A 13,185-nucleotide genomic window follows, 5' to 3' on the forward strand; every position below is an offset into this window, starting at 1 on the left:
ATTCGAGGTGGCTGCGCTGCGGAGCCGGTATCCCGGCGTGTGGCGGACACGGAGACCGCCCCTCCGAGGACTGCGGCGCAGGTCTGCGGAGGCTGCCCGCTGAGCTGAATGCTTTATGCCGGAATCGACCAATGGGATGGCGGCACTCGGTTGTCAGGGCTACGGAGGGGGCGACCGAGCGGAGGCGGGGCTTGGGCTCCGGGGGCGGGGCCTGGGCGGGGCTTATATAAGCGGACAGCGGGCAGAAGGCGGGGCGTGGGGTCGGTGGCTGCTGGGCGGGCGGGGCGCAGGCCGCGGGGCCCGAGCCGGGGGGAGCGAGCGAACGGAGGCGCCGAGGATCCGATTCACTCGCTTGGGAGACCTATGGGCCGAAGCCGTGTAAATGCGTTTTAAGGCGAGTGCGGGGAGTGGCTTGGGGAGCCTCGGCGAGCGGTCGTCCTCGGCTCCGGTGCTGACCTGTCCCATGGCCCCTCTTGCCTCCTCTCAGCAGGGGCCTCGGCTCCGCAACTGCCACTCCTCCTCGGGGTGTTGCACAAGTTTCGAGGTCACCGGCGACCCCCCCTAGCAGCACGCCTGGCTCTGGCCCCCGCGAAGGAGGACGGGGCTTGGTAAGGGGACCTGGGCGGGGGAGGGTGCGGGACCTTGGCCCTGCACTCGGGAGGGGTCACCGGACAGAAAAAGAACCTCCGTCATCTGTCCTCTCCGGGGAGCCCGCAGCCACCACCCACCGTGTGGCGCCCCCGTGCACGCTTAGAATTCTAGCACGTCAGGGTCAGTCCGGCTCCCATTTACAAACGGGGAAACTGAGGCTCGGAGAGGGGTTGGAGTGTACCCAAGGTCACGCAGCTGAGAGCAGACGCAAACTTTAGCTCCTGCTCTAGGTCTGTGAACATTTGGTGTGGCCACTGGCAACCTCTCTAGGTGGGCGTGGTCAGGACTGGGGGTGCCCTGGAAACTTCCCCACCCAAGCTTCTCAGATTTCCTGCTCCCCCTCTCTCATTCTTTCCCTCTTTCCTAAAACTCAGACTTTCAGGACTGGAAAATATCTCCAAAACAACTCATCCATTTTACAGATGGGGCAACTAAGTGAGGCTCAGAGAGGCGGTGACATCTGGGCATCCTTGTCCCAGCCTAGAATCCAGTAGTAGAGACCTTCTCCACCCTTCCCAGTGAACCTAAGTTCCCAGGCTTCTGCTGGGGGACGGGGCTGGAAGCCCTGGCCCGGGGAGGTGAGGGACACAGCAGATATGGCCCGCCAGCTGTCCTCTTCATGTCTCCCGCAGTGTGTTGCATACTTCTAAGCGGCGGCTGCGGCAGCGGCTACATCCAGCCCTTCAGCTCCTCCAAGGCATGGCTGGCTACCTGAGTGAATCGGACTTTGTGATGGTGGAGGAGGGCTTCAGCACCCGAGACCTGCTGGAGGAGCTCACTCTGGGGGCCTCACAGGCCACCACGGTGAGGGACTGGGAGTGTGGGTGGGTCCCTTGTCCCCTGTGCAGGCCCAGCTGCCTCCCCTGGAATTTGTCCCGAAGGCCCTCATCTTATGCTTTCAGTTATTTGGTATGCAGTTCTTGCTATTGGCAAGAGACAGCCTCATTTTACCCTCAGTTCCTGGTCCTTGCCCCCAAACCTGCCGCTCCTATGTTCTCTGCCTTGAGGAACAGCACCACCATCATCTACCCAGCCTTCCAGGCCAGAAGCCTGGGAGTCCTCTCCTCCCACCCTAGGCATCACCACACTCTGTGAATTCTGCCTCCATAAATAACCCTCCATTGTGCTCAGGTAGAGCCTCACTTTGTAGTTCAGTCCTCACCTCTCTAAAGCCCCCCTGACCTCCTCCCTGTCTCATCCCACCCCTTCCAACTCTGTCACAGGTCCGCTCAAAATCAGAATTCTTTGGCAATTCCTGGTTGCCTACAGGATCAAGTCAGAACTTCCCTGCCTCCATAGTCCCGATTCCAGCTTTTCCCACAGTATACATTACACTCCATTAGAGCTGAGCTATTCTATTTGAATTTCCCAGTGATACCAATGCCATATGCTCTGTTACCATGCCTTTGTCCATGCTGTTCCCTCTGCCTGGAACATTCTTCTCTCAGCTTCTCTGCCCTTTACCCATTTCTAGTCAGTCTCTACTTCTCATCAGTGTTGCCTTTTCCTGATTGCCCCAGGCAGATTTTGTATTTTCTTTCTCCTGGGCCACCCACTGTACTTGGTAGAGACTCCCATCTAGCATTTATTGCATGGACTTGTAATTACCTAAGGAGTTCATTCTCTACCATACCCAAACCGCTGCAGGGCTACAGTCCTGTTTGGTCATCTCTGTTCCTTAGCATTATGTTTGGCACCAAGTGGGTGTCAGTAAAAAATGGTGCATAGAAGGGAAACTGAGTCCCAGGGAAGGTTTAAGCAATGTGGTCTCACCCACAGCCTCATACATGTTCAGCTTTCAGCAAATTTGATGACCAGTTGTCCACAGGCATAGTTGGCTATGGCAGTGGGACTTCCTTGGCTTCACTGAGCACCTGTATGTGAAAGACTTCATTGAGCACCAACAGTGGGCTGTAGGCCATAGCTTCTGCCTTCAAAGAATTCACCCTTTTCTGGACTAGACAGATGTATATACAGTTCAATACTTGGGAAGCATATGTAAAATGCTTGCTAAGGGAAAGTAGCATTTGAGCTGAAACTTGAGGGTGGATTAGGATTTTACCAGACACAGTGGGGGAAACGTATCCTACATAGAAGGCATCGTGGGAACAAAAGCTTGGAGGTGGCAAATGATTCAGCCTACTCTGGAGTAGGCTGCATTGAGGGGAGGGACTGGAGCAGGATCACAGAGCTCTCTGGATGGCAGGCTGAGGAGTTTGCCTTCTGTCCTATAGGTTTGGGGAGCCCCAGCAACTTTACAGCAGGGTAGCTTTGTGACCACAGCTGAGCTAGGCAGGCACTTGGAAGGACCAGGGACTGCATGCACAGCAAGGGAGCTGACTGGGGTCTCATATTCATCTACCTCTTGTCACACAGGGTGACGTTGCTGCCTTCTTCGTGGCGGACCTGGGTGCCGTCGTGAGGAGGCACTTCTGCTTTCTGAAGTGCCTTCCGCGAGTCCGGCCCTTTTACACTGTCAAGTGCAACAGCAGTCCGGGTGTGCTGAAGGTCCTGGCCGAGCTGGGGCTGGGCTTCAGTTGTGCCAACAAGGTGAGCCCCTGCCCCTACCGTGCACTGACCCTCGGTGCTTACTAAACACACATATGTCCGGGTTGGTACGGGTGGGCTCCGGGAGTATCTTCTATGTAGGATACGTTTCCCCCACTGTGTCTGGTAAAATCCTAATCCACCCTCAAGTTTCAGCTCAGTGACCTATAGTTGGCCCACTCTGGGAGGGCCACCTACTCAGGAGGGGGCTCACGGGATGAGGGAGGGAGAAACGAGCATGGAATTTGTCAGCCTTCAAGTTCCAGACTGGAACTTTGTGTGTTACTGGGTAGGTGGGTCACCTCTGTAATGGTGATTCTCAATTTTTTTTGCATAGAGCTATATGTGCTATTCTTCTAATTAAAACAAAACATCTTTATATTGTTGGATTTATTTTCTTTTTTTTTTTTATTTATTATTATTTTTTTTTGGTTTCTGTATTTAACTTCTATGGATTTATTTTCTTATTTCTTTTATAATCTTAATAATATATGGCCGTGTGTTTTCTTAACTTATCCTTTTAGAGTTTTGTTGTTGTTGCCACCGATTCTACTGTCTTTCTAATCTGATTTCTGCTGTCTTAATTCCCTCCTGCTCTCTTTCGGTTAACTTTGCTTATATACTATCCTTCAGTATTCACTGAACTCCTGCAATGTCACTGTGCTAGATGGAGCTGGCAACACAGCATTGGGCAAGGCAGACTCTGTTGTCCTTGATTTGAATGCTTAGCTCATCTGTTTTCATTCTGTTCTTATTAGGTAAAAGCCTTTAAGCTATAAAGTTTCCTCAGAGTAGAGCTTTGAAACTATCTCATTTATTCATTCAGCGAACATTTATTAAGTCCCTCCTCTGGGGCCAAGTACTATTCTAGGTGGGGATTTAGCAGTGAACAAAACAAAACAACAAAAGCTCTTCCTTCATGGAGGTTGCTTTAAAAAAAAGTAAACAGGCCGGGCGTGGTGGCTCACGCCTGTAATCCTAGCTCTCTGGGAGGCCGAGGCGGGCGGATTGCTCGAGGTCAGGAGTTCGAGACCAGCCTGAGCAAGAGTGAGACCCCGTCTCTACTATAAATAGAAAGAAATTAATTGGCCAACTAATACATACAAAAAAAAAAAAAATTAGCCGGGCATGGTGGCGCATGCCTGTAGTCCCAGCTACTCGGGAGGCTGAGGCAGGAGGATCCCTTGAGCCCAGGAGTTTGAGGTTGCTGTGAGCGAGGCTGACGCCACGGCACTCACTCTAGCCTGGGCAACAAAGAGAGACTCTGTCTCAAAAAAAAAAAAAAAAAAAAAAAAAGTAAACAAATTAAACAATGAAAATGTATAGTATTTTAGATGGTACGTGCTGTGGAGAAAAAGCAGGAAAGGGAAATAGGGAATGTTGGGAGGCAGGATCACACTTTTAAATAGTTTGGTCAGGGAAGGCTTCACTGAGATTTGAATATGGACCTGAAGAGCTAAGAGATCAAGCCAGGCTGATAACCAGGGGAAGAATATTCCAGGCAGAGGGAACAGCAAGTGCAAAGGCCCTGAGGCGGGGGCAAGCCTGGTCCACATTTGTTTGTGATATTGTCATTACCATCATTTTCTCGATAGTTAATAATGAGTGTTTTCAAGGGAACCCCTTTTTAATCCTGGTCAGCAATATGGCTGGATGGTGTGAGGAGAGTTCTAGAAAGGGCTTCTGGAAGAGAAAGGAGGAGAGTTAGCCTGGGCACATGACAAGGCTGGAGCAATTCCAGGTTGGGAAGAAGCATGCACCAGAGCAGGATGATCAGAATGAGCAGATTAACCTGTACAAGGCACCAAATGTGAACACTATAGTAGATGAGGTGCTCTGTCTTGTCTTTGCTTTGATTCTTGCTTTGCACACCTTGTTCTGTGCATGTCTTACATAAAGCCCTGTGAGGTACACAGGGAGAGATGCTGCTACTTTACAGTTGAGCAACCTGAGGGTCCAACTGCACGTGGCTGTGGGTGGCAGAGCCAGGACTCTCCCTGCTCCCTCCTGCAGGAGGTCAGGCCTCCATGTGGATGAGAAGGAAGAGGATCCTTTTTGGTGGCCTGGGTCTAGGGGTGAAGAATAGGACCAAACCCCCCTGATGAGAGTTCTCTCTTCAGGAAACCTAGGGGGGAGGCACTGGGTCCCCTAGCCTTGGGGGCTGGCCTCCCAAGGGCAGAGTTGTGGGGTGTTAGGGCTCAGGAAGACCTTGAAGACAGAGACTGGGGAGACATCTACCATTGGCTGAGTGCGTCTGTCATGCCAGGTGCTTTTCCAAGCGTGTTCCATACATGATCTCGTTTCATTCTCACAAAAACCCTGTAAGGGAATTATTTTTTACTGGAATTGTGAAGATAGCCTGGTGAGGACACATTTAACAGATAAAGAAATGAAGCACAGAGGTTGTGCACCAGGGTCACTTGCTGGGAGGTGGCAGCTTGAGTCTAGTAGCAACCCGGTCTCAGCGCCTATCGCTACCATTGTTTCCATTCCTCACAGAGGGACGGCTGAGCTGGGACTTGGAGGTGATGAATGCCCTCCACTAACTGCCAGGGCAGAGAGGCCTAAGCCCCGTCCCTGCTGGGGATCATGCAGACTCTCCGGTGTACTTACGGAGAGGCGGTGCCCAGCACTTACAGCTTTTCTCGGAAGGCGGAGGCTGCCCTCTCCTGGTCAGCTCTAGTGGGTGGCCATGTGCAACAGCGCCGTGCCTTAGTGGATGCTGACCAGGGCCCAGGGCCCAGCACGAGCTAGGGCTCGATGTATGACAGACGCACATTTGACAGGCGCCAGGGCCAGGGGCACAGGCCACCCAGCCACCTTCCCAGGGACCTGGTGTCATCTCTCCTGTCCCTTCCCTTCCCCTCTCTTTGTCTCCCTCAGCATCCTCCCATCTTTTTTTTTTTTTTTTTTTTTTGAGACAGAGTCTCACTTTGTTGCCCAGGCTAGAGTGAGTGCCGTGGCATCAGCCTAGCTCACAGCAACCTCAAACTCCTGGGCTCAAGTAATCCTTCTGCCTCAGCCTCCCGAGTAGCTGGGACTACAGGCATGTGCCACCATGCCCGGCTAATTTATATATATATATATTAGTTGGCCAATTAATTTCTTTCTATTTATAGTAGAGATGGGGTCTCGCTCTTGCTCAGGCTGGTTTCGAACTCCTGACCTCGAGCAATCCGCCCGCCTTGGCCTCCCAGAGTGCTAGGATTACAGGCGTGAGCCACCGCGCCCGGCCAGCATCCTCCCATCTTAAAAAGCCTTCCCTGGACATCACATCTTCTTCCAGCCCAGTCCCTCTCCCCGTCTTCGTGGCTAAACTCAACAGAGTTGTCTACACTTGTGTGTCTGCCCTCATTGTTTCTTTCCCGAAGCACCTGTTCCTAGAGCTTCCTGGCCTCCACTCTCACTGCTCCAATGAATTTCCTCTTACCAAGGTTCCCAGTGATCTTCAAGATCCAATGAGCACTTTACTTTAAACATAAATTGTGGAATTATTCAAATAATACATTGATTCATTCACCCAAAAAGAAAGTAGGACATCAGCTTTATGCTTCCACAGATAATCACTATTATGGGTTTAGTAGATATATAATATTTAAAAATACCTACATAAATGATCTACCGAAAATATATAAAATATTTGGTGATTTTTTTTTGTAACAAAATATAAAAGGTGTTTATGTGGCATGTACTGTTCCACAACAGCTTTAAACTCAGCAGATTCTGAAAATATGTCCGTGTTGATGCATTTAGACCCAGTCTGGGGGACACTTATTACCTCTTATTATCTGACCTCTCAACAACATTCAGCACAGCAACATATTCCTTTTCAAAAATACTCGACAATAACATACACTCCTACTTATAAAGACTTCAGAAGTATATAAGATGAAAGCAAATGCTGCTCTACCTGCTGCACTTGTGACAGTCGAGGCAGCTCCTTCCAGCCTAATGCAAGCTGTAAGACAAGGTTTGCTTTTACAGGAATGGCATTATAATCTGCCTGTTGTTCTCCCTCCTCACCTCTGCAGGTCCTGGAAGCTGGCTCTTCCTGTCTTCTACTGCTCTCTAAAGGGTAGCATTCCTCTGGATTCTGTCTCAGGCCTCCCTCTCTTGAAAATCTTTCTTGTTAGGGAATTTCTTCTCCTCCCATGGCTTTAAATGCCATCAATACACCACCACCTCCCACAATTTAGTCTACAGCCCAGACCTGTATATCCAGCTGACGTGATACCAGAAGACGCTTGGAACCCAGCATGTTCAAATGCACAGCTGACCTCTCCCCGCCCCCATCTGCTGGGTGTGGGGAATGCCCTCAGACACCCTCTCCCCTCCCTCCCACGTGCAACCCATCACCCAGCTTGCCAGCCCTGCCCCCAGAACTCATCTCCTGACCTTTTTAGAGCTGGCTCTGTCATCTCTCCCAGGGCGATTGTGACAGCCACTAACCAGTGACCAGAATCCCCTCTGGCCCTCCTTTGGGTAGCCAGAGTGACAGGCATCTAGACCTTGTATTTAAAATGTAAATCTGACCACATCATTTCCCTTACTGAAACCTTCAAACTCTTTCCCATCACATGCCTGGTGAAACACAAATCCATATACAGCTTTCCTGGTTTCCTGGGTGGCTCTGCCCCTTCCCTCTGGCCTCGTCTTCCCCACTGCACTTACCCTGCTGGAGCCACTTCAGCATTCTCTGTTCCTTGGTCAGGCTGAGCACCTTCTTGCCTTAGGACCGCTGCACAGGCCACTTCCTCTACTGGGAACATTCTTACATTCTTTCCTTCCTCCTTGGCCTTGTGGAGTTCAACTTAACTTTCTGACCCTCAGAAAGGCTGTCCTTCGCCCCTCACACCCAGATCTCTCTGTCCCACATCCTCTCGCAGCCTATACTTTTCTTCACGGCTCTTGACCATTTGTAATTCCATCATTATTCAGTGTTCATTTGGGACTACCTGTCTTCCCCACCAGGCTGAAAGCTCCATGGGATCAGAGACCCTGTCTGTTTTGTTCACCACTTGTTTTCACTAGCTAGCACCAATCACAGAGCCTGGCAACTCAATAGATACCTCTCAGTGTAGCATTGAGGTCATAGTCCCCATTAGAGCACTGTGGTTAAGAGCTGGTATGCTTAGGCTTGATGGAATCCCAACGGTGCCACTTACAAGCTGTGTGACTGCACAAGTCACTTAACCTCTCTGAACTTATGTTTCCTACTTGATAAGATTGTTATGAAGATTAAATGAGAATATACATAAAATATTTAATGCAGTGGCTGGCATAGGATAAACCTTCAGTGAATGACTATACTTATTAAAGTATTTATAATGAAAGCTAAATCACAGAGCCCCAAAGTGCTACCATTGCCTCTTCTTCTCACCTCACATGGAGGGGCAGGGAGCAAAAACACATTTTCACATCCATTCACACTCGGGGTGGTGGCTCATCTGCCTCTGGGAAGCCAGTTGTGATGGCAGCAACTCCAGCTCTGGAGCTGGACCTCTGGGTCCCACTCTGCATGGCTGTGTCACCACAGATGGGTGGATCTCTCTGAACTCAATTTTGCCCTTTGTACAATGTGGCCAATACATATTTCATAGCATAGTTATAGGGATTATATGAAATAATGCATATAAATACCTAATGCTGAAAAGTTGCTAAATTAAAATTAGAGTCTTATTGCAAACTCAGGATGGCTAAAAATGGCTCTTAAGTCTCCTACCATCTTCCAAAACTGGCTCCCTCGTGACTTTTTTCCTTTATTCGTGGAGAGTCAGACTTGAGTTTGAAAGTTGGCTCTGCCATCCACTTGCTATGTAGTCTCTTTAAGCATCAGTTTCCTTCTCTGTAGTTTAGAGCTAATAGCCATCGGAATGGGTTATTATAAGGATTAAACAAAACAGTGAATCTAAATCAGGTTGGCAGGTTGGGAACGGTTGCTCACGCCTGTAATCCTAGCACTGTGGGAGGCTGAGGTGGGAGGATCACTTGAGGTCAGGACTTGGAGGCCAGCCTTAGCAACATAGGGAGACCCCGTCTCTACAAAAAATTTAAAAATTAGTCTGTAACTTGAATGCAGCAATCAGGTGGAGCCACACTCTGTAAAGGTGAGCAGGAGGGGCCTGCGGGGAGAGGGCTGAGCCAGCACACCCAGCACTGGGCCACCTTTGGAGTTGGGTGATTCCTGCCAAAAAGACCCTTGGTCTGGTTGGCTTTCTAATATACCAGTAGTATTCTGATTTACTTATTTATTGAGTTGGCACATAAAAATTGTATATATTTATGTTGTACAACATGCTTTTTTGGTATATGTATATGTATACATTTCTGAATGGTAAAATCAAGCTGACATACACATTAATTCATATATCATTTTTTTTGGTGGGAAGAACACCTAAACTCTACTCTCTTAGAAATTCCCAGGTATACAATATACATTGTTATTAACTATGGTCAATATGAGGAACAATAGATCTCTTGAATTTAATCCTCCTCACTAAAACTTCGTATCCTTTGACCAACATCTTCCCACTCTCCTCCTCCCCCAGTCCCTGGTAACCACCATTCTACTTTCTGATTCTCTAAGTTTGACTTTTTTCAATTCCATATATAAATATCTTTCTGTGCCTGGCTTATTTCACTTAGCATCATGTCCTCCAGGTTCAACCATGTTTCCACAAATGACAGGGCTTCCTTTTTGTAAAGGTGGAATAATATTCCATTGTGTATATAGACATTTTCTTTATCCACTCATTGTGGCTATTGTGAATAACACTGCAGTGAACATGGCAGTGCAGATATCTCTTCTACACACTGATTTCATTTCCTTTGGATATAGACCCAGTATGGGATTGCTGGATCATATGGTAGTTCTATTTTTAGTTTTCTGAGGAACCTCCATACTGTTTTCCAAGTAATACTCTTTTAAACATTTAAAGCTGCAAGGAAAATGTTTCAGAAGCCTACTTTAAGGGCTACCATGAGTCCATGTGTGCCTTTGTGTGAATTAGAAAATGTACCCCTTCCTTTTGACACTTAATTGTTATAATGATAAATACACTGCTTTTGTTAGAATGAGGGAGGCAGGGTTTACCCACCAGAGGCCCTGGTACCTCCTTACCACCACCTTTGGGACCCACAGGCAGAGATGGAGTTGGTCCAGCATATTGGTATCCCTGCCAGTAAGGTCATCTACACCAACCCCTGTAAGCAAATCGCACAGATCAAGTATGCTGCCAAGCATGGGATCCGGCTGCTGAGCTTTGACAACGAGATGGAGCTGGCAAAGGTGGTAAAAAGCCACCCCAGTGCCCAGTAAGCTGGGAACCACTTGTGTGGGGAGGTCCGGCCGGTGGGTGAGGGTGGAGGGGGTGGACGAGTGGGACTGGGGCAGAGGACCCTGACCTGGCCCTGGTCTCAGGAGGTTGGGTCAGGTCCTCCTGGACTAGGTCCATGGTATTATGGAGGTCAAAGTCACAGGCGTGAGAGAGCCAGAGGGAGTGGTCGGGAAAGCTTCATGGAGGAGGTCGCATTTGAAGTTGTCCTTGAGGAAGGAATAGAATTTGGGTGGGGGGCAAAAATAGTGACCTGCATAAGTAAACGCAAACCCTAATAGCATGGGGTGTTCGAGGGACAAGGAGAAGTTCAGTGTGGCTGGAATATGCCACATGAAAGGAATGAAGGAGACAGTGAATGACACTGGTCACAGGGCAGGGGCTTTGGAAGGGGTCAGGGCTGGTGTAGCTTTTACATGGTTACTGGATACCCCGAGGATTTCAGGGAAGGGCCTTGGGGTGAAAGGGAGGCCAGGTGGTGGATCATTCCTGTTCACCCAAAGCAGCTTCCATCATGATATTGGGGTTCTCCCTTAAGACACTGTTTAAAAATGGCTCCTCTCATACATGAAAAGTTGAAAACTCTGACTGGTATAGAGGCTGATTTGGAGGGATTGGAGCTGCCCAGAGGAGAGTCGGTGAGGCCTGGACCAGGGCAGGGGCTGCAGGGATGGGCCCAGGGATGTTTAGGGAATGGATTGGACAGGACTTGGAGGTTGATTGGCTGTGCAGGGAGAGGAAGGGGTCAGGGAGACTGTGGGGTTGGCAGCTCTGAGCCACGCAGTTCATAGCCCTTGATTCAGAGAGGGCTGGTTGGCGTGGGGAGGCAGGTTTACCCATACATGTCTCATCAGGATGGTTCTGTGCATTGCCACCGATGACTCCCACTCCCTGAGCCGCCTGAGCCTCAAGTTTGGCGCGTCACTGGAATCCTGCAGACACCTGCTTGAAAATGCCAAGAGGAGCCACGTGGAGGTGGTGGGTGTGAGGTGAGCACTGGGAACCCCTGCCGTTCCCACCCACGCCAGCCCATTGCCTCTTTCCCGGGACTGAATCAGTTCTGTATGAGACCTTCCCCAGGGCCTCCAACCAGGGCCTGTCCTTGGGCCTGGAATTCTGCCATTTGAGAATTTCCTCTGTTTGGAAAGAAGGTTTAGAATGGCTCCTACCCCCACAGTCTCTAGCAGGTCTTGTCCCAGCAAGTTCTACCCAGGGACCTGGCTTTGAGGGAGTTTTCCCAGCCTGTAGGACAAGGACTGTGCAGCCACATCCTTGATGTGCCTCTTTTCTTACAGGGACGTGGAAGAAATAATAATAATGACCTAATACATAGCTTCATTTCTTCTGTATTCAGGATGTGTCAGGCGCTGTGCTAAGTGCTTCATGTACATTATCTCACTTCCTAGTGTGGCCTGGGTCTTATCCTCACATTGTAGGTGGGGAAACTAAAACAAGACAGGCTGAGTACTTTGATAAGGCCATACTGCTGAGAGGCATATCCAGATCTGGCCAACTTTCTGGCCCTGGCTCTAATTCCAGAAAGTTCATCTCCAGGGGCAGCATGAAGAGATGAGAGGAGCACCAAGTGCTGAGAGACCTTGGATCTAGCCTCCTGTCCACTCCTCACTTGCTGTGTGGCCCTTGAAAACCCATTTAATGTTTCAGGCCCTCCGTTACTGCATCTGTAAAATGGGCAGTGTCCCATGTGCCCGCCCAAGGTCACTCCTGGCTGGGGCTGAGGTGGTGGCACCCAGGGCTCTGCACGTAAGCTAAGGCTCTTCCTCCCTTCTCAGTTTTCACATTGGCAGTGGCTGTCCCGACCCTCAAGCGTATGCTCGGTCCATCGCAGACGCCCGGCTTGTGTTTGAAATGGGCACCGAGCTGGGCCACAGGATGCACATCCTGGACCTTGGCGGCGGCTTCCCTGGCATGGAGGGGGACAAAGTGAGATTCGAAGAGGTAACCCTGGAGCCAGGAGTATGGTGCTGTGTGGGTGTGGGGGTGGAGGGTGTGGTGCTCACAGGAAGCCCACTGGCAGTGGATCCTATGTACCACATGCTGTGCTTGGTGCTTGCCCTGCGCTAAGTAGGCCGAGGCTCACAGAGGCTACAGCACTTCCTGAGTCCACAACAGAGCTGGCTGCACACCTGGCTCTATTTGAGGCTCAACCAGGATATATTTGCATAAGTCATAAAGCCCTTTAAGGGTCTGGGTATGTCTATTCTCATAAAGAAAATCAGGTGAAAAGGCAGGGGAAGGAAAAATGAACTTCGGTCCCCTCCCAGTTTAGTTCATTCTCTTCCATTCTGTCTCCTTCCCACCTGAGAGTTGATATCAAGAAAAATGTGTCCCAGCACTTTCTATTCAAACCACTAGAGGTCGCTTCTCCTTAGAAAGAGCCTCCTTCCGGAATATTCATACCTAGGAATTGACCCTAAGGAAATTTGGATGGACAGAAAGAATTTGCCTCAAAGATGATTGTTGTGACTTTGCTCATAACAGAAGTCCAGTGACTTCCCTGGTCCACATAATACTCAGGATTGGTTAAATTACGATTCATTATGTGATGGAAACATTTATTTACGTGGGGAGGTCATTCAATTTAATCTATTGATTAAAACATGTAAAAACATACATAGAGACTTACTGTGTT

At 49.5% G+C, this 13,185-nt stretch overlaps 1 protein-coding gene across 1 annotated transcript in view; it reads left to right on the top strand.

The window, feature by feature from the left end:
• The first annotated feature begins 217 nt into the window (after positions 1-217).
• AZIN2 (antizyme inhibitor 2) overlaps positions 218-13,185 on the top strand; it is a 35,535-nt gene continuing 22,567 nt past the window's right edge. The window contains exons 1-7 of the mRNA XM_012765356.2: positions 218-394; positions 488-608; positions 1,284-1,455; positions 3,028-3,201; positions 10,340-10,512; positions 11,387-11,521; positions 12,326-12,491. Coding sequence (XP_012620810.2) covers positions 1,351-1,455; positions 3,028-3,201; positions 10,340-10,512; positions 11,387-11,521; positions 12,326-12,491 — 753 coding nt within the window. The 5' untranslated portion in view covers positions 218-394; positions 488-608; positions 1,284-1,350. The remainder of the gene's footprint in view (positions 395-487; positions 609-1,283; positions 1,456-3,027; positions 3,202-10,339; positions 10,513-11,386; positions 11,522-12,325; positions 12,492-13,185) is intronic.

The sequence above is a fragment of the Microcebus murinus genome, chromosome 2, assembly GCF_040939455.1.
Source record: "Microcebus murinus isolate Inina chromosome 2, M.murinus_Inina_mat1.0, whole genome shotgun sequence".
In the NCBI taxonomy this organism is placed as follows: Eukaryota; Metazoa; Chordata; class Mammalia; order Primates; family Cheirogaleidae; genus Microcebus; species Microcebus murinus.